This window comes from Amblyraja radiata, chromosome 11 (assembly GCF_010909765.2).
Source record: "Amblyraja radiata isolate CabotCenter1 chromosome 11, sAmbRad1.1.pri, whole genome shotgun sequence".
NCBI classification, from domain to species: Eukaryota; Metazoa; Chordata; class Chondrichthyes; order Rajiformes; family Rajidae; genus Amblyraja; species Amblyraja radiata.
In genome coordinates, this window is record NC_045966.1 from 22866109 (window position 1) to 22888600 (window position 22492).

The 22492-nt window shown below is 40.1% G+C and overlaps 1 protein-coding gene across 1 annotated transcript; it reads right to left on the reverse strand.

Annotated features, from left to right (window-relative positions):
• Positions 1-9933: 9933 nt before the first annotated feature.
• On the reverse strand, positions 9934-21058 carry eif4e1b (eukaryotic translation initiation factor 4E family member 1B). Its single transcript, XM_033030052.1, has 6 exons — positions 20975-21058; positions 18656-18751; positions 16661-16724; positions 13599-13712; positions 12463-12602; positions 9934-10048 (listed from the first exon to the last, which is right to left on the reverse strand). Exons 1-6 carry the CDS (start codon positions 21049-21051, stop codon positions 9934-9936), a joined length of 606 nt encoding a protein of 201 aa, XP_032885943.1. The 5' UTR covers positions 21052-21058.
• Positions 21059-22492: the final 1434 nt, after the last annotated feature.

Here is a 22492-nt window from a genome sequence, read left to right on the forward strand (position 1 = left end):
GTAGAAATTTCATATTTAAATTCAACCGGTAAGTTGGTCAAATAACATAGGCATCTTTTTTTTTGTGTGTGATTTATGGATTTTTCAAATGTGAATATCTCATAACTACACATTTGTGGGTGAGCAGTATATTGCACCAACCCACTCAATTTTAAATAATTCAACATTGAACTTCATAAACAAGGATAACACTTTTTATTTCTGTCATTCATGGTAAGATTTACATAATTTACATCATTTTTTGTGCGAGATTTACAGGGTTGCAGTGTTTCGCATATCAGCTAACCAATGAAAGTGATGTAAAATTCAACCAATTATTCAACCAGTATTTCAAACCATTATAGCTCCACCCCCTGCTTACCCCCAAAGGAAAAAATGTCCAACGTATATACAATAATAAATAAATCGTCATTTGCATAATTTTGTGTGGGTAACAAATCAAAATTTCATACTATGTAGATAAACAAGTGTATTACTTCAATGAAATAATTTAAGAAAATGTTGAACTTTACTTTTGTTCTACTTTTTGAACTTTCTTACACTTCATTTAACGTTCATGTCCTACACTTTTCTATTCTTAAATTTGAGTCCATAATGTACGTGAACACACAAAGATCGCTATAAATCTAGCCTTGACTCTATTGCAGCACACGTTCATGTCCTTGTATTCTTGTGTATTGTGTTTATTAGATGGGAAATGTTGTTCCTAGTCATTTTGACATAGTCAAATTCTGTGCGAATTACTTTCTCACACACTTCACAGAATGCTAGAAAGTATTCAGAAGTCATTTGCTTTATGGTGGATGAATTATAATTGTCCTTCCTACAATAGGATGGGCAAAACTGAACACAATACTCCCAAGTACAGCCTCACCAATGCCTTGTACAACTGCAACATAGTGTCCAACTTCAAACAGTTTCCTAACTGATAAAGGCCAGAATGCAAAAAGCATTTTTCACCAACCTAGCTAACTCCAATGCCACTTTCAGGGGACTTGGTAATTGTTCTAGGTCCCTCTGTTCAGGGTTATTAATAATCTGGTGGTCAAAGAGAAGTGATGAAATTGGGGGTGATATAGTTCAATCTGAAACTAGAGTTCCAACTGTAAACAAAGAAAACTATGAATGAAGGCACAGAGCACAAATTGGCTAATGTTTAATGGAATTAATATATAATTCAAAATAAATAACTATTGGAGGAAAATATAACAGCAAAAAACCATTCATTGGTGTTTGAAGATCAAAAGGTGGTGATAGATTGTCAAAAAATATGTAAACCTAAGGATTGAGGAAACTCCATTCAGCAGGAAGAACCAGACATTGGAAAGAAAAGTAGAATGAGTACAATCTAGCAAGAAATATCTGAATACATAAATTTATGCAAGAAATTGAAATTATCAGTTGAAGTCACAGAGAGGAATGTGGCAGAGTCTCTGGGCTGGATGTTTATGTTAAAATGTGTTTTGTGTGTTCCGTTGCTTCTTATTAGTATGACTGACTTGGCAAATGAAATTCCTCGTATGTTGCAAAACATACTTGGCTGATAAAGTATTATTGTGATTGTAATGTGGGTCACTTAACACCCCAAGATAGAGGTTATACTGGGGAAATGGCAGAGAATTTTAAACATTTTTTAGAACATGGAACAACTCCAGCATGAGTGCTTCAACGGTTCAGAGGCAGGTTAGCACTTCAAGGACAAATGAATGGGAAATCAATGCTGGCTTCAGCAACGACCCACAACATTAATCCTATAAATGAACAAAAAAAAACTAAGCCCAGAGTTGCATATTTATCACACAAATTACCAAAGATATAATGGAGAATGAAAATATTCTTCAATTATGAGAATAGTAATTGAATTAAAATGGGGAAAGTCCAGTCCAGTTATCAATAGACAATAATAGGCCATTCGGCCCTTCGAACCAGCACCGCCATTCAATGTGATCATGGCTGATCATTCCCAATCAAGTCAAGTCAAGAGAGTTTATTGTCATGTGTCCCAGATAGGACAATTAAATTCTTGCTAGCTTCAGCACAACAGAATATAGTAGGCATGAATACAGAACATATCAGTGAGTCCATATACCATTATATAAATATATACACACATCAATAAATAAGCAGATAAAGTGCAAATAAACAGATAATGGTCTATTAATGTTCAGAGATTTGTTTCAGTTGAGTTTAATAGCCTGATGGCTGTGGGGAAGCAGCTATTTCTGAACCAGGACATTACAGTCTTCAGGCTCCTGTACCTTCTACCTAAAGGTAGCAGGGAGGTGAGTGTGTGGCCAGGATGGTGTGGGGCCTCGATGATGCTGCCAGCCTTTTTGAGGCAACGACTGTGATAGATCCCCTCAATGGTAGGGAGGTCAGGGCCGATGATGGACTGGGCAGTGTTTACTACTTTTTATAGTCCTTTCCGCTCCTGGGCGCTCAAGTTGCCGAACCAAGCCATGATGCAACCGTTCAGCATGCTCTCCACTGTGCAGCTGTAGAAGTTAGAGAGAGTCCTCCTTGACATACCGACTCTCCGTAATCTTCTCAGGAAGTAGAGACGCTGATGTGCTTTCTTAATAATTGCATCAGTGTTCTCGGACCAGGAGAGATCTTCAGAAATATGCACGCCCAGGAATTTGAAGCTCTTGACCCTCCCCACCATCCACCCGTCGATATAAACGGGACTGTGGGTTCCCATCCTACCCCTTCCAAAGTCCATAATCAGTTCCTTGGTTTTGCTGGTGATGAGGGCCAGGTTATTGTGCTGGCACCATTTGGTCGGTCTCACTTCTATACTCTGACTCGTCCCCATCAGTGATACGTCCCACAACAGTGGTGTCGTCAGCGAACTTGATGATGGAGTTCGCACTATGGCCGGCTACGCAATCATGAGTATAGAGTGAGTACAGCAGAGGGCTGAGCACGCTGCCTTGAGGTGCTCCCGTGCTGATTGTTATCTAGGCTGACACATTTCCACCAATATGAACAGTCTGTGGTCTTTGAATGAGGAAGTCGAGGATTCAATTGCAGAGGGATGCGCAGAGACCCAGATCTGAGAGCTTGGTAACCAGCTTGGAGGGGATGATTGTATTAAATGCTGAGCTGAAATCAATGAATAACAGCCTGACATCAGTACCCCGCTCCAGCCTTCTCCCCATATCCCCTGACTCCACTATCTTTAAGAGCCCTATCTAGCTCTCTCTTGAAAGTATCCAAAGAACCGGCCTCCACCGCCTTCTGAGGCAGAGAATTCCACAGACTCGCAACTGTGTGAAAAAGTGTTTCCTCATCTCGGTTCTAAATGGCTTAATCCTTATTCTTAAACAGTGGTCTGTGGTTCTGGACTCCCTCCACATCGGGAACATGTTTCCTGCCTCTAGCGTGTCCAAACCCTTAGTAATCTTATATGTTTCAATAAGTTTGCCTCTCATCCTTCTAATCTCCAGAGTATACAGGCCCAGCCGCTCCATTCTCTCAGCATATGACAGTCCCGCCATCCCGGGAATTAACCTTGTAAGCCTACGCTACACTCCCTCAATAGCAATAATGTCCTTCTTCAAATTAGGGGACCAAAACTGCACACAATATACTCCAGGTGTGGTCTCACTAGGGCCCTATACAACTGCAGAATGACCTCTTTGCTCCTATAGTCAACTCCTCTTGTTATGAAGGCCAACATGCCATTCACTTTCTTCACTGCCTGCTGTACCTGCATGCTTACTTTCATTGACTGATGAACAAGGAACCCCAGATCCCATTGTACTTCCTTTCCCAACTTGACACCATTTAGATAATAATCTGCCTTCCTGTTTTTGCTACCAAAGTGGATACCCTCACATTTATCCACATTAAACCGCCTCTGCCATGCATCTGCCCACTCACCCAACCTGTCTAAGTCACCGTGCATTCTCATAGCATCCTCCTCACAGTTCACACTGCCACCCAGCTTTGTGTCATCTACAAATTTGCTAATGTTACTTTGAATCCCTTTATCTAAATCATTGATGTATATTGTAAATAGCTGCGGTCCCAGCACTGAGCCTTGCGGTACCCCACTAGTCACTGCCTGCCATTCTGAAAGGGATCCGTTAAGGGCCTGTCCCACTTACGTGACCTTGGCTCGCAAATTACGTGACTTCGTGGTCGCTTGAGGCGTACGGGCACCTTATGGCCGCGCGGGGCCGGTCCCACTTAGAAGCACGGAGGGGTATGGAGTTATGTGGGGCTGGTCCCGACATCGCACGGGGCTCCGAAATTCCTGCAGTGTCCGAAATCTCCGGGCGCCAACGGCCTATCGGCCCGCGTACGCACGCAGGCGCATTGCAATCGTACGCAGCGTCTTGACGCCGTATGCAGTGTCTTGATGGCGTACGCCTAGCGCATGACGTTGCGTGATGACGTCATCGCCCGACGCCCAAATTCAGTCAGCCCGCCCCCTGCCCAGCTGATTTGTAAGCATGAGGGCTGCTGCTAACAAGTCTCTGTTGCTGTTGCAGCAATGCAGTCTGCATCTCTTCCATGATGATTATGGAATAGCAGCCAGCAATCCTCCCTTTATATGCATAAATGACGTCACGTGCGAACTTAGCGTGAACTTCGCGCAACCTCCGCTTCCGGTTGGTTCCACCAACCGCACGCAATCGCGTGCAAGTGGGACAGGCTCTTTAACCCCTACTCTTTGTTTCCTATCTGCCAACCAATTTTCTATCCATGTCAGCACTCTACCCCCAATACCATGTGCCCCAATTTTGATCACTAATCACCTATGTGGGACCTTATCAAATGCTCTCTGAAAGTCCAGGTACACTACATCCACTGGCTCTCCCTTGTCCATTTTCCTAGTTGCATCCTCAAAAAATTCCAGAAGATTAGTCAAGCATGATTTCCCCTTCATAAATCCATGCTGACTTGGACCGATCCTGTTACTGCTATCCTTCACTTTAAGCCTTCCATTTCTCCCGTGCTGTAATTACAGGCAGTAATCTGTAGGTGGCACCCCTACTCTCCTTTTGGCCTTGAGACCCCATCCCCTTCCCAACCCTCCATAAATCTTGAACAAGTTTGGTCCTCCACTTACCCTCGTACAATAAAATCAGACATATTGATTTACAAGTGTCCAAAAATGTTATGCACATTGGAGAGAAAATGTTTTATTCAGTTATTGTATAAATGAAGGACACGCTAGAACAGCAGAGGCACTACGAGATGTAGAGTCCATTGGCAATGCTCCTTGCATGAATAAAATCCAGGAGAAATCACACCCCAAGAAAGGAATCGGCCTTATACCATTGTACAAGGCAAGTCCCCTTGTATATCATTTTCGTTAATCTAGGTCGACTGGAATCCCATGCCATCTCCATCCTTTCTTGGATTCTCCTTGTTATCTGCCAGAATATTCTCCTGCCCCTTTTTGCACTCCTAATTTACTCAAATGTGAGCCCCAAAACTCTTCCAGGGATATACTCAATCTCAGCTGTCTATATCTGGACTATGCATCCTCCTTTTACATGAGCAAAGCCTCAATTTCCCTCATCATCCGGGGTTCCTTACTCCAAACTGTCTTGCCCTTCACGAACAGGGACATGCAAGTCCTGAACTCTTGTCGCACATTCCAGATATCCTTTTGCCCATAAAACACCTACTCCAATCAACTGTTGCAAGTTTCTGTCTAATACAATCAAAGTTGGCCTTGCTCCAATTGAGAATTAACTTGTGGGGCCCACCCTGTCTTTGTAACTATTTTGAAGCTCTCGTCCCAAAAGGCTCACCCACCAACATTTCATTGACTTGCCCTTCCTAATTTCAGACGGGTAGATCAAGCTTTGCCCTCTCGCAGCGCCCTCCTAATATTGCCCATAGAAACATTCCTGAACAAATTTGACAAAAAAAAATCCATCCCATCTAATCCTTTAGAACTATGGCAGTCCCAGTCTATAATGCAAAGTTAAAATCACCTATGATAACCCTATTAGTATTGGAGCTGCCTGCAAACTCTGGCATTTGTTCTTCAAATTCGCATGACTATTTGGGTTTCAATAGTACACTCCCAAGAAGATGATCATCCCCTTTTTAATTCACAGCTCCACCCGTAGCTTCACTGGATGATCCTTTAGTAGTCATCTTGGACTACGACTGATATTTTCCTTAATACAGCAACACCCCACCCTATTTTACCTGTCTCGATCTCACCTATATCACTGCAGCATTAATCCTCCAATCCTGTCCCCCTGGTGACCAGGTTTCTGTAATGAATACAATGTCCCAGTCACTCGCACTTATCCACATTCCAAGCTAATCTACTTTACCTGCCAGGTCTATCACATTAATAATTAGTGCAATTCAATCCTATAGTCCTTCCTCGCTCCTTTCTGTGCTCCTGCTTATCCCATCTACTGAACTCGCTTTCATCGCCTTACATACCAAATTCCTGTCTCTCCCCTACCTCCGCCCCAGAAGTGATCTCCTTCATCTAAAAATTGGTATCTGTACCCCCCTGTACCAAATCCTCAGCCACAAATTTCCTGTTTTCCCCCAAATTGCCCCATTTTCCTGTTCTTACCCTCGCTAGTATGTGGCTCCAGAATAAGCTGGAGAAAACTAGCTAGTGGTCCTGCTTTTGAACTTTTTGCCCATCTCTCTGTAATTTATTTCACAGTATCTCATCCCTTTTCCTACCAACTTCCCATTTGTTTCATGCATAGCAACAGTTTCTGATCAAGCAAAATCTGGTGCAAAAAAACAAAACAAGATTGCTTGAGTTACAAATAGAAAGATGCAGACTGTCGTGTGGAGGTTCAAGGATAGGTGGAGAATGAAAACTTAGATGAAATGAGGCAGAGATGGGACAAAAAAGGGGGCAAATGGTGTGTAAATAGATACCATCAGATAATGAATGGAGGCAGCACCAAGCAAAGCCATCAATCTGAATGTGTAGGAAGGACCTGCAGATGCTGGTTTAAACTGAAGATTGACACAAAAAGCTGGAGTAACTCAGCGAGACAGACAGCATCTCTGGAGAGAAGGCACGGGTGACGTTTCTGGTCTTGACTCAAAACGGCACCCATTCCTTCTGTCAGAGATGCTGCCTGTCTCACTGAGTTACTCTATCATTGTGTCCACCATCAATCTGAATGGTCCTCAAACTGCTTTGAGCAATAGATAGAGAACATAGAACAGAACCTTTGGCCCGCAATGTCTGTGGGAACTAATGCCAAGTCCAACTTACCTGCTTAATATTTTGAAATTAAATATTTAGAGGATAAATATCAAAAGGAATAAAAGATTTCATAACTGCAAAAAAAAGTGTCAATACCAAGGCCAGATGAGTTGCACCACAATTTCTAATTCCAGTCTGTCTCAAGTGTTTTTTCCAAGTGGTGACAAATATCCACAAGATACCAAGTGCAAGCAACTCAGCTTGAAAAATATATGCAATACATTTATGGTACTTGATGACAGGTAGCTACTTTATCCTGGATCAAGCTTATAAAATGCATGCAATTAGAGCTGGGAACCCTTGCCATAGGTTACTGAAAGCAGCCATAAAACAATATTAAAGGCTAAGTGGAACATTGACCTCAGAGTGCAAGGACTGAAATTGATTTAAAGCAGGCTTGCTTTTCCGGAAATAGTGAAAGTGAAGTGGTTTGACATTTAGTCTTTTTCAGAAAAAAAAGCAATGTAAGATAAACAGGTGGAGGGGAAAAATATATCCAAAGTAGGAGAGTTTAGGATAAGAGTAAATCCTCTCGGGTGAAAATGATGGACATGTGGAATTATTCCACAGAAAGATGGTAGCTTTTTAAAATAAAACATTTGACAGGTATAGATTTTAGTACAAGATCTCTAATAAAATACAACTCAACTGCAAATCCCATTTATACTTTTCTAAATAACTACACAAAGACAAGATCATGGCCAGATGTAGACAAGTTTAGGTTAGCTCGAGCTTATAAATCCTAAGGTATTATGCAGGTATACTCTCAGCCTCCATAATGCTCTGGGTTAAGTGATACTGTAAATTTACTGCAACAGCTTACTTAACATTAGAATCTCATTTTCACAGCATTGTTTCATTCTTTTAAAGTGCCAGATTCTTGGACCCATTTTACTTGCCTAGCTTGCATAATTTTACATACATTTACAGTAAGTGCAAAACAACCTTTCAAACATTGTTACAGTTAAAAACAATATGCAGGAATCAAACTTGGATCCAATGTACCTGAAATGCATATCAATGAGAAAAATATTGCATTTTAAAAAATAATCTTTTCAGACAACCATGTCAGTGCCCATTCATAGCATTTAATAGCAGCACCGTGCTGGGGTGGAGCCGACCGGTGGTCAAAGTGACCTCTGAGGAAGTTGGACAAGGACCGCCAAGAACAAGGAACAATGACAGGCCTGGGGGATGACGAGAACAAAGACCCGTTGGCTGCCGAGAAGGAAGACCCAACGGCCACATGCAACGCAAGCACCGAAGACCAAGACAAGAGTGCATCCAGAGTCAAGGTCTGGAATAGTACTTGATTTGCAGTTAAAGCTGGGACAATGGGAGTGTTCAGCATTGGGAACCTAAGCAGGTAAACACCTATGATCAGGGTAGAATAAGGGGCCAGGTGCAAGGCTGGACTCAGGGTCAGGAATGAGAGAAGGTATGCAACTGGAGTCAGGGTCAGGAGTAGTACCAGGTGTGCAGTGAGACCCAGGTTGGTCAACATGGGCCAAGTGCTTGATTATAATCTGATTTCCATACATGAATACACTCATTCATGTACTGCACCTGTTGATCAAAGCCTGGGACTGTGAAATGTAATTAGGAATGTAATTAAGCCTAACCTTATTTATAGCTAATCCAATTTAAAGCATAAATATTGCATTCAAGTGTAAGTAAAAAGACTCGCTACAGTATGCACCAGATAGCAAAATTTCAAGCTCACAAATGCAAAAGCGCCATACCAATGCGGGGGGGGAGAGATTGGTATGGCGCTTTTGCATTTGTCAGCTTGAAATTTTGCCAGGTCGCCAGGCTCCCTCGGGCTTGGTCTCTCGCAATTTCTCACTCTCAACTCTCACCCAATGTTGGCAGCCCTGAGATATTGAGGTTGTATCTGCCACCACCACCCAATCTGGCAGTGTGGGCAATTCAACAAACCAGAGTGATGTTTTGCTGATCTTCCAGTCTCTTACCCCAAATCCATACCCTCTAATTTTAGACAATTTAATAGGGAATAGTTCCTGACTATCTACATAAGCTGTTAATTTTGTACAGCATTTCTCCTTCACCTCAGAGTCCCTTCACTCCAAGGGAAACAAATCCAGCCTATGCAGTCTCATTATAGCAGAGACTATCCCAGGTAACACTCAATTAATCATCTGTGGCCTCTCCAGTCCATAAAATTGGTTTAAAGGTGTTACAAAGAAAGCAAAGTCAAAAATGTGCTTTATTTCAATGTTCATTTCACATCTTTGAAAAAGTCAAATTTAAATACTCTACATTAAATGATTGAAACTCACCTATAATTGTTCATTCTTAACAATAAGCAAAACATGCAAAATAAACAAGTAATTCCCCTCAGCGTATTAAATGAATGACAAAACTACAGATCTAATACAATTACACCTTGATCAAAACTGTTGCAGGTGATGGATCTTCACCAAGAGTACAATGCTTCTTTCAATTAGTCTAACATCAATCATACTCAAGAACAAATATAAAAAATCCTGCAATTAAAAGGAAAACTTGCATACATTTTTCATATTTTGTTCAAAATGATAACAATCATACTCTTGAATAAACCAATTGCTGTTGTTAGAGCAAGAGATTGCCTTGGATTTAAGAGTTTAATTTGGGGAATTTGCTCAAACCCGATTTAAGTATTCCCCAAATCCAATTTTACAGCGTCATAAGTTGACGATTCAAAACAGTCTTCAAACAATGAATTTGTTGTTAACTCCTACTCCACTCTTTGTAGCTGTATCTGCGTGTGCTTGATAGCCAATCACAACCTTAACAGGCAGGCCGAGCCTTTCCTTGTAGGTTTTTCTGTGCAAATGATAAATATTAAATTCATGATTTTTATAATAATATTGCAAAAAATGTTTTATCACAAGTGTACAATATATATTCATGATATGATAAAATAAGTTATCCAAATGATCAGCCAATTAATCTAACAATTTTGAAATACAAGATGGGTTGTCCAGTCTGAAGAAGTGTCCCCAGCCCTAAACTTCACCTATCTATGTCCTCTAGAGACCTGCTGAGTTACTCCAGCACTATCTTTTATTGTAAACCAGCATCTGCAGTTTCTAGTGTCTAACAATTTTGAAAGTTGCTCTGGTATTGAAAGCCATGCATCCAAACCACTTTGGCAGTAACTTATGGCACTTCACAAAGTATTATTGCCAACTCTCACATGAAATGTGAAGTCAGGCAGCTAAAATTTTGGGCCAGAGTTAAATTTTCAGTTCTCATGCAGTACCTTGGAATATTTTGGCATGTTAAGAAAGGTACACAGATTAAGTTTTGTAAAATAAAATGTTTGACACGAGTACAAATATTTAACTTTGTTCCTAGTGAGGTTTGCAAAAATAGCCCTAGCAGTAATTTATCAGGCTCTTCTATATCCCAAAATGTTAGTGTTAGAATTTGCCTTTGAGTGGTGCTTAAAATCTACATGGGTAATTAAGAGTTCACTTTTTAAATTGAAGATTCAGATCGATCAATATCTGTAACCACACAATGGAATGGTGGAAGGGAATTAGTCGTGCATTGGAATACATTCTGTGGTAATACACAATGTAGGAATACAAATTCCCCACAGAAACTGAAGCATGCGGATATCTGGTACAGAAAGTCATATAATGCTGGTCTAATGAAACAGAAGAGTTCCTCAGTGACTGTTTTGAGTCGGAGGATTGGCTCGCATTCAATGACTCGGCAGCCATCCTAAAATGAGTTAGCCACTACCGCCACAGACTTAATTGGTAATTGTGTAGAAGTAATTGTGGCATCTTAGTCAATACAAGCGTTTTCCAATCAGAAACGATGGATGAATCACAAGATCCACTTCCTATTGAAGTTGAGGTCTGAGATGGTTAAGTCGGGTGACCCCAACCTGTACAGGAAGTCTTGGTACAAACTTCATAAAGGCAACAGGAATACCATGAGATAACACCAGGCCAAGCTGGAGTCCCAGACTAACCACACAGATACCCATTGATTGTGGCAACATGTACATAATATTACAGGCTATAATGCAAAAATCGCTGACACAAAGGCATTCCTCAGGTGTACCTGCACCCAGTCACGTTGGATTGGCCTTCCAGAGACTGAACGCGTGGAAAGCAAATAGCCCAATTAAAGTCCCCAGCTATGCCTTCAGCAAGCTGTTAGGAATATTTGTGGATAATTTTAACCTCCCACTACTCTAATTTGAGATTCCCACCCATTTTTAAAGTAACATTCTTTAATTACTACAGCCTTCATCATGAATTATTTTGAGAGGCTGGTTATGGTGTACATCTACTTCAGTCTCCCAGATAAATGGAGAATATGGCACATGAAAAGCCTTTAAAAAAGATAAAGTGCTAGAGTGACTCAAAGGGGCAGGCAGCATCTCTATAAAACACCAAAAGGTGACATTAAGGGTCAGGACCCAAAGAAAGCTGAAGGATCAAAGAGGTGGCAAGAAAGTTGTATTCGGTTAATGTGAGCAAGAATAGATTACACAATTGGAATGAAAGGAAGCAAATGTTGAAGTATTGAAAGTGAAATGTATCCATTGCTGAACAATGATTTTGCTCTTGTGTAGCACCATAACTAAAAATACAGGAAGCAAATAAAGCCATATCCACTGAATATGTTTTAAACACTTTTACTGCTTTCAAAATTTGTAATGTAAAAATGCATCACAAACTTTGCCTCACCAAATTGGATTGCACCAAAGCTTATTTAGCATAAATGAAAATCAAAATGGCAAATGCTGGAAATCTGAAATAAAAACCAAAACATGTTCTAAAGTTTCATCGGGTCAGGCGGCGTCAGTGGAAAGAGAAATAGCCATTTTTAAAGTCTGTGACCATTCAGCTGAACAATTAATATTATACATCCTGCACTATGTTAAAATTACCTCATCCATTAATATGGCAATGTTTTCGCAGCAAGAGTCAATATCAAGCTATCCAAAATTAAAGCATGTAAAAAAGTAATCCAACCTTACAGCAGGGATAGGAAATAAAGGGTTATGTCAAATCTTAATGCAATATCTATGAATTGTAAAAGAGACAATGTAAAGAATAAAAACGAAATTGACACTTTGGGAGAAAGAACTAAATGGACAATTTAGATTCAGCCAATTGACAAGGCAGATGAGGAAATCATTAACTGCTCAGACTTTAAAAAGGGAACAACCAAACAATGATCAAAATACAACCCAGTCAAACACATCAACTTACCCTATACACAAAACAGCATCTTGGTTTTCAGTGTCACGGGTCCAGATTGCTATTTTATCTCCTTTTGCTCGAATATTAATTACAGCACCACAAACATCATTGCTATGTTCATCAAAAGCTTCTCCAATAAGGCACAACAACTGGCAAAATATCAAATACAAAAAGATCAACGAAATTGTTTTAGCAGCTGCTTTCATGTTAAAAAGGTAGTGGCTGAAGGAAACTCATTGAATTACAGCAAGTTGACATGATGGAACATAACAGAAAAATGTTTTAGTTCAGACCTACTATACAGATTAAAAACAATTTGATTTAAAAAAATAGTTTTACAATATCGCAGCACAATTAAACATGAAACTAGAATGAAACATGACAACTAATATGTGCACAGCAATCAGCTTCAAAACAATGCAATTGTATCCCAATAACATACTGAAAAGGATAGATTAGGAGGGAGAGCTAGATCAGCCATGGCGAAGTAGACTTGATGGGCCGAATGGCCTAATTGTACTCCTATTCCTTATGTCCTTATATCGGAATAAACCATTGTGAATAACTCTCCTGCTTTTTAAAATACTGAATCGATCTCACATCCACTGAGGTAAGAAAAAAACTTTTGTTTCAGAAAGATTGCACCATGAACAGGCCTGAATTCCTTCAATCCAAGGTTCAAGATTTTCCTGTTACAATCCTTGGAGCTGGGCTTAAACCTACAACTTTGTTGTACGCTACTAACCAAATTCTAACTAATATTGAAAGGGTGTCTTCCCCATCACGGGCCGTAAATAGTTACCTCTATTATGAAGAATTTTCCCACAAGTAATACAATAATACTTTATTAGCCAAGTATGTTTCGCAACATATGAGGAATTTAATTTTCTATATTATATAATTTCATTATACAGATTAGTATATCAAGTATGACTAATAACGATGCTAAATGAAAAAAATATGAAATTTAAAATCAAGAATGCTTGTTGCCAATTTTATATTGAGATGACAAGAACAAAATAAGGTCCTGGGAGGGGAGGGAGGGGGGGGGGGGGGGGGGGGGGGGGGGGGGGGAAGAGTCAAAGGTGATCACTTGGAGATGCATTTCCAAAAAGAAAATTATCAGGTAACAAGTTTGTACTCACTGTTTCAAGCCAGAACCGATCTAGTTCCAACATCCTTTGCTGCTTCGACAAAGTAATCAACCATCGTCCACCATACTTATTTCTGCTGTCCTCCCACATGGGTTCAATACCATCCTACAGGATAGAAACATAGAAACAGAAAATAGGTGCAGGAGGAGGCCATTCAGCCCTTCGAGCCAACACCACCATTAATTGTGATCATGGCTGATCGTCCCCAATCAATAACTGGTGCCTGCCTTCTCCCCATATCCCTTGATTCCACCAGCCCCCAGAGCTCTATCTAACTCCCTCTTAAATCCATCCAGTAATTTGGCCTCCACTGCCCTCTGTGGCAGGGAATTCCACAAATTCACAACTCTGGGTGAAAGAGTTCTCTCACCTCAGTCCTAAATGGCCTCCCCTTTATTCTAAGGCTGTGGCCCCTGGTTCTGGACTCACCCAACATTGGGAACATTTTTCCTGCATCTAGCTTGTCCAGTCCTTTTATAATTTTATATGTTTCTATAAGGACGAGGACAAAAATAAGCTATTAAGAAAAGTGACCAATTTAAAGATTCGGATCTTAAGTCCCTGGAATTGAGAAAATCCCCATACCCTCTTCCTAACGTTCATGTGTTAATTCACAGTTAAAATAATCTTGATTACATTCATATATAATAATAATAATAATAATACATATTGTCATTGTAAATACATACAACAAAATTTTAGGCACACTGCCCGAGTGGAACTCCAATGTATCAGATAAATAATAACGAACAACGAAAACTGCAAGATAATGTGCAAAATTTCACCGTATACTGTTGTGACAGTATAAAATATTGGCTATGGGGGCTGTGTGTTCAGTGCAAAGTTCAGAGTGGTGATGGCCTTGGGGTAGAAACTTTTTTTAAAATCTTGCGGTGTGTGATTTGATGGACCTGTAACTCTTTCCTGAGGGCAGAAGGGCAAACAAGTGATGCGCGGGGTGAGATGAGTCCTTTAGTATGCGTGATGCCTTCCGCAGGCAACGAGAGCTATAGATCTCTTCCAGGGCAGGCAGGTGTTGGTGATCTTCTGGGCTGTATTGATGACTCTCTGCAGAGCCTTCTTGTCAGCCGCATAAGTGTTGCCATACCACACCAGGATGCCATGTGTCAGGATGCAACAGTAGAATGACACTAGCAGCTGTTGTAGCAAGTTGACTTTCCCCGAGTGATCTTTGGAAATAAAGCTGTTGTTCTGCCTTCTTTACCAGGGAGTGTGTGTTAGTTGACCACCTGAGATCTGCTGAGGTGTGGGTGCCCATGAACCTTAAACTGGAAACTCTGATAATGAAATTAAATGATAATGAAGTAATGAAATAAAATAATAATGAAATGAAAGCAATGAAATTTCATTCCTGCATACTAAATATTCAATATTGTGCACATTTCAAGTTTAATTCTTTGGCTGCTTTGACTATGTAACTGTAAACCTTTAGGCAAAGAAGTCAAAAGAAGTTTCTAATTTCAACAGTGAAATCAGCTACCACAGAGCAAGATGATATTTTGCTAGGGAGGTGAAGCCAAAATAAATTGTGCCTTTGTTCAAAGGAATTTTCACACAAGCAGTAATAATCTAATGAGGTCATCTGGAATTACCAGAATTTGTTCTGCAATTACAACTGCATTTCCTCTGGCAATATTGCTCAAGATTCTTCAGTAATGTTTACAAATTCAGTAAAAGTTTCTCTGCTACTGTAAAATCTTTGCAAAAAGAGGGAGCATGTTGATTTAAAAAAAAAGACAAAGTGTTGGAGTAACTCAGCGGGTCAGACAGCATCTCTGACAAACTGAATATGTGACGTTTCAGGTCAGGTTCCTTCTTCAGACGTAGTGTGGTGGTGTGGTGGTGTGGTGGAGAACGCTAAAGGAGGGGCAAGACAAACCCTGGCGAGTGATAGGTGGATACCAGTGAGGGGTGGTGGGGTTTGATAGGTAGATAGTTGAATAAAGGCCAGAGATGAAAAGGTAAAAAATTAGATAAGGATAGTAGATGCACAAATTGCAAAGCCAGAGGAAGAGAGCTGAAAATGTAGCGAGGAGGAGAGAAATGGGTGAGAGTTAACTTGGGGGACACGGAAGAAGGAAGGGGGGGGGGGGGGGGGGGGGAAAGAGGGGGGAGGAGTTTGTAGGTTAGTTACCAAAATTTGAGAATTCAATCTTCAAACAGTTAGGTTGTAAGCTACACACGCAGAATGAAGTGTGGTTCCTCCAGTTTGCATGTGGCCTCACTCTGGCAATGGAGGTCCAGGAGAGAAAGAAGAGTCAAAATGGTTTGGAACCAAGTTCTCCAGCAAGCCTTAGCAGACAGAGTGCTAGTGTTTGGTGAAATTGGTGCCAAGTTTACACTCAGTCTTGCCAATGTACATGAGTTTTTGATTGATTGAATGATCATTGAAAGCCTGGAAACACTTGATTCAGTCCACACCAACCACCCATTCACAGTATTTAAGAAGGAACTGCAGATGCTGGAAAATCGAAGGTACACAAAAAGCTGGAGAAACTCAGCGGGTGCAGCAGCATCTATGGAGCGAAGGAAATAGGCAACGTTTCTGAAGAAGGGTTTCGGCCCGAAACATTGCCTATTTCCTTCGCTCCATAGATGCTGCTGCACCCGCTGAGTTTCTCCAGCTTTTTTGTGTACCACCCATTCATAGTAGTTCAATGTTATCCCTCTCTTGCATCCACACCCTACATTCGAAGGGAAAATTTAGAGGCCAATTAACCTGCAAACACACATCTTTGGTATGTAAGAGGAAATCCATGATAACTCCAGGTTTGGTATTATCATGCAGATGGGCAATGGACTGTTTATAATGAGCAAGGGACTGTTGGATGAATGTGCTTTACTTGTCCTAGACGAGAAGACCAGACAAAATTAATTAGTTGGTAAAGTAACTAAAGTTAATTTCTCCCCACAGTGTACTTTGAACTGCATTCTTTACAAATGTGACTATGATGTAGAACAATACATAATTTAAAGTGTATGCATTTCCCTTTGGAACTAGAAGCAAACTTTACTCAATTAAGTTGACAAACCTTAAAGAGAGAGTAGTCACAGCCTGACATCAGCCTACTGGCAAGTTGAATATGATTGTATAGTCTATTGAAACAGAAACATACAAAACATTTCAGTTTGAGGAAGAAAGGAATCAAATCCTATGGAATATTTACCCCTAGACTACATTGCAAGTAAAAATAAATGACCAAGTATTGTTAGGATCACAGTATTTGTACTTGTAACTCAAAGTTTAGTTTAGAGATACAACACGGAAACAGGCCTTTCAGCCCACAAAGTCCACACCGACCAGTAACCCCTGTATACTAGCACTATCCTACACACTAGGGCCAATTTACAATTCTTACCAAAACCAGTTAACCTACAAACCTATATGTCTTTGGAATGCTGAAGGAAACCAGATCTCCCGGATAAAACACATGTGGTCAGTGGATAGGTACAAACTCCATATAAACAGCATCCATAGTCAGGATCAAACCCAGGTCTCTGGCGCTGTAACACACCAATGCTACTGCAGCCCCACCGTGCCACCCCTGGTGTCTTACAAAAATAAATGTTCCGAAGTAACTCAATAGGTCAGGTAGCATAGTTGGAGAACACGGATAGATGACATTTCAGGTTGGCACCCTCCTTTCAATATTCTAAAGTCCTTTGTGAAATTCTTAAATTCTTAAAATTTTTGAGCAAAGGAAAGATTCAATGCAGAAGATAAACTATCTAGAATAGAAGGACGGTAGAAAAGGAAAGAACATAAAATATCAAGGAGCAAAGGGTACAAAGTGTTAAAGTATAGAGGATGAATGGCAAAGATCCTTCCATCACCACAATATGTACAGGAGAAAATAATTACAAAAACCAAATCTGCACATTGCCATAAAATATACCAAATAGCATTAACAGTAGTTGGCCAAGTTTACAATCAAGCACGACAATTGCATTCCAGAATCTGCAAAAGTTATGCCATACAACTCAATATTCAGTAGCTATTTTTCCTTAGCAATTTCTTGCTGAAGAATTGCACAGCATTTCTATAATAAAAACAAAACAGCTCTCTTTAGTTAAACAGTGCTAATTTATTGTTTGAAAGATATGACTATCACCAGGCAAGGAAACACTGTATAATTTTAATGATGATCCTAAAAGTATATTAACAAAAACAATCTAGGAAATTAATAGCTGGAGAAACTCTGCAGTCTGAAGAAGGGTTTCGGCCCGAAACGTTACCTATTTCCTTTGCTCCATAGATGCTGCTGCACCTGCTGAGTTTCTCCAGCATTTTTGTGTACCTAGGAAATTAATACACAGTCTGTGGTCCCTTTGTACTAATCAAATTGTGGTAGTGTACTTAAAATGGAGTGAGATGCATAATCTGATATCCCAATGTCAAATATTACTACAGCTCTTAAAGACCAGGGCTAAAAAACAACAAACTCAATTTAAAATCAACCCAAGACATGATCCAAAACAACTTGTGATATTGTGGACATTACAAGTGAATTAATAAGGGATAGCATAGGTGGCTGTCTTCAATGTCACAATTACAACAATCCTCAAGCAAGTATCAAGACGTGTTTATCTTGACACACCGATCAAAGCAACCCTCCCTTGCACTCTCCCAATCCTGTTTTAGTTCTTAGTGAGGAAAATAATCCACTGTTTAGTCAGTTTATTAGATACTGCAAAATTTGCAACAACTTGAACTGTTTCATTTATTTCAGCATTTGCAGTCAACTTAAGACAGCATGTTTCATTCCCAAACCTGGCCCAAGCACCAGCAGAATATTGAAAGGAGTCTTAAAAAAAACCCAACCTGAAATGTCACCTATCCATATTCTCCAGCTATGCTGTCTGACTTACTGAGTTACTTCAGACTTCATTTATTTTTGTAAACCAACATCTGCAGTTCCTCATTTCTCCGTATTGAAAGGTAGCAATGGACTTAAAATCTTACTTAAACATTTTCCGTTTTGTGAATATTATTCAATTTAAAATATTGTTGAAATATGAGTACATACGCCCAAAAATCCTCCACGGTGTCAAATTTAGTAACAAGGTGAAGATTTGCCTGCCAGGGTTTGCTTTTATCATTTTTGTAAAACCAGAGGGTCCACCTGTATTTGGAACAAGAATAAAAATAGGCACAAAGTGAAAACTCTAAATAAAATCAATCAGTTGGTACTACTGAATTCAACTTTCTTTTCATAAAAATGCAAATAAAATTTATAATTGTGTACTACCACAAACCATATGAAAAATATGTATATCAAATATGCTGCGTATTGAAACCTTAAAACCACTGTCTCATGGTGCGAGTCCACTCACAAGTTTAAACCAAATCAAACTAGTGGTAATCACGTAGAATTAAATGGCGGGAAACTCAAAACTCGTAACGCTAACGGCAGGTACTCAGGAAACTTGTTAACTCGTGAAAAATTTTCAACACGATGTAAGATTTCCACGAGTCAAATTTACTCTTGAAGTAAAAAATTTAAACTTTTAAACTCGTTGTAAGAACGTAGTAGCCCGTGTGTTTACCGTAGTGACTCGTGAGTCTACCGTGGGCACTCTTTAACTCAGCGGGACAGGCAGCATCTCTGGAGAGAAGGAATGGGTGACGGGATGACGTTTCCAAAATTCTGCTGCATCTTTGTTACTCCAGCACTGTGTGTTCACTTTTTGTCAACCAGCATCTGCCTTTTCTTGTATATGACATTATTTGTATCCATGGCACTCGATTGTCGCTCACTTCAGTTTCCCAGGGGGTCGCGACGAGGTCGGGGGGAGATGCTGCTTAGTGACGATCTCATTTATCCAACGAGTTACGCTCTTTAAGAAATAATTTCTAAATAACACGCCAATTTCTCCTCATTTGCTGTTATATCCGAGAACTGCCCCAGATGAACTCCTGGATTTGATTTTTTTTCCTCCCGGGGGTAAAAGAAAAAAACAAATGCACTTAAAGCACCAGGGGTGGGGTAGAGGCCTACGACCAACGAACGGGGCGATATTATCAAGAATTAGTAAAATAAAACAAAAATTGGAGTACTGAATTTGAGAGGTGCAGGAAGGAACTGCATATGCTGGTTTAAACCGAAGATAGCTAAAAAAGCTGGGGTAACTCAGTGGGACATGCAGCATCTCTGGAGAAAAGGAATGGGCGGGATTTCGGGTCGAGACCCTTCTTCAGAATGCAGTCGCCTAGTTAATTTCTCCAGGGATGCTGTCTGACCCGCTGAGTTACTCCAGCTTTTCGTGTCCCTCTACAGATTTGAGAGAGTGAGATTCACTGCCAGACATTGTTGGTATATTAAATGTACAAGAGTCGTTTCACAGTCGTAGTCAAGGAAACAGCAGCGTACCAATAGTCTGATTATTGTAGCGGTATAAGCAAAGACATCTCTGCTGTCCGTTTTTGGTGTTTCATATATTTGTTCTTCCCCTCTCTCCCCTCCCCCCCCCCCCCCCACCTTTCCCTCCCAACTCCAGTCCCGTCCCGACCCCCTGGGAAACTGAAGGTAGCGATAATCAACTGCCACGGATACAAAAAATGGGCATTGCTTGATTCATTCACAAACTGGAATCAAGATTAAAAATAGAATTGCTGAAAAACTTCAGAAAAAAAGCTGTATCTGTTCACAGATTGGTCCAGTCAGGTTCTTGCTTTGAGGCAGAATAAGGATCATGAAATATTTTATCCAAGTAACAAAATTCCTACAATATCCCCCTGCATCACAAAATGTAATGCAACCATTTTATCTGCCAGCAGCCTAGAATACAGGTATTCACTAAAAGAGTCATGTGTACAATCACATTTCTAGAAAATAAAGTACTGGATCAGATTTTTTTTCATGAAACATAGCTACATCTAGAAAATTCTTCTGATTTTGGATGCGTTTGGACTGCAGGGTGGAGCAACCATGGAGAAGGTCCAAAGTGGTTCATTAACATGGTATATCCTCTGTGCATCTGATTATCACAAGATTAAGAGAAAGGTCCATAGCAAAGTTATTTCGATACTCATAATAAAAGCATCATTAAAAAAAACTAACTGCACAGACAAGGCATGTTGAATTAAAATGAAAAAAATTATGTAAAGAGTTCTCAACTGCCAGGGGACCGATGCTGGACAGTATGTTTACGCCTGTCAAATGAAACATTGTGCTGTGCAATCAAATGGATGATATGTTATCCGAGTTTACATTTGAAGGCAATGCTTAGCTAACTGTTATAAAACTATACCTAGCAATTGATATTTCCCTTCCCTCCCCCCCCCGTAGCAAATATTCAATCTCATTTTCCATCAGTGAATTTCAGGATAACTAGAGAGATTGTACCTGTTCTGTAAAGGATGTTTCACCCGAGGTTGAACAGTCAGATCCTCTTTCCTAGGGGACTTTGGTTTCTCAGACATTCGAATGGTCATGTGAACCTTAATAAACCAATAAGGTACATGTATAATACAAACTGCACATTTATTCCATTCTAAAGTGAAATTAATATTTTGGCAGAAAATGTATTAAAAACAAAATGCTGCAAGTCCAAGCAAACAAATTAAGAGAGCAACTTTAGAGAAAGAACCACCACTGAACAAGCTAATGACCCAACACCTTATTCTGAGGAAAAGTTGAATTAGCCAAAGTATTTTCTCAATAGCATCCTCCCCAATCAGTTAAAAGCACTCAACTTTTAAATCAACTAGCAGGTGATGTGGGTGGGGAGGAGGGGTTGGGGTGGAGCAGGGGGGCGGGGGGGGGGGGGAATATGTGCTTTTTTAACTTCGAAGCTTTACTTTTGGGAAATTTGCATGGATAGGGTTCAAATCATTCAAAATGAGATCAGCAAAGTTATTTTAGTAGCATATTTAGCATTCAGTAAAACCCAAACAATATCCAGGATAAGCAGATCAATAACTTAAACCACATAATTGTCTGCCAACGACCATAATCAATACCAACTTTTGACATTAAATTATATTCACATGAATAACTCCTCCATCATCAGAATCCTTGGGGTGTTCTCAAGCAGATAATAGCAAACAAACAAATTTGGACCTTGAAACATAACCTGGGAAATATTATTTTAGTACTGTGATGAAGTATGCCACGTATTACAAGGCCAGTCACACAAAAGACAAAACAAACTAAACATGTGTAGGACGAAAATTAACATTGATTGGTCTAAGGTTTATATAAACACTTGTTTTTTTATAGCAACAGTACACATAATCCAGCAACTGAACTGGAGTACCCAAATACTCCATCAGTGGGCCCCCAGAGGCCTGCAACAGCTGGGGAATCAATTAGATCAGACGCCAGACCAAGTGTACAGGTGCACAGATTAGAGGCAGACTGCAATGGCTCAGAAAGGCAGAGCAACAGTGGAAGACGCCAACAGCATCTGACCAAGCCAGCCTTGCAATTTTGACAGTGCCACAGCCAAGACAACTGGCCAAACTTTTATGGCAAAGTTAAGAATCTATATTGCTAACAACATTGAACTTAAATCACACAAAATGAAACCAGAAATGTGGTGACTCTTGCGTACTGCCTCAGTGTATCTACTGTTCATATACTTGTACTTAAGTATGATTGTGCATAGTACTTGTGCATATACTTGTACATAGTAAGATTTGTTATTACTGAACTGTATGTAAACATGGAATTTCACTGTACCTAGGTACATGAGACAATAAATTACCATTGAACCATACTATATGTGGGCTACAAGCAGAAGTTGGGTTAAGAATCCTGAAGTAACTCAACTCTTAACTTCCCCAAGTTTGTTCAACATCTACAAGGATCATATCAGGAGTGGTGTAAAATATATTCCATTTGGCAGGATTAATGCAGTTT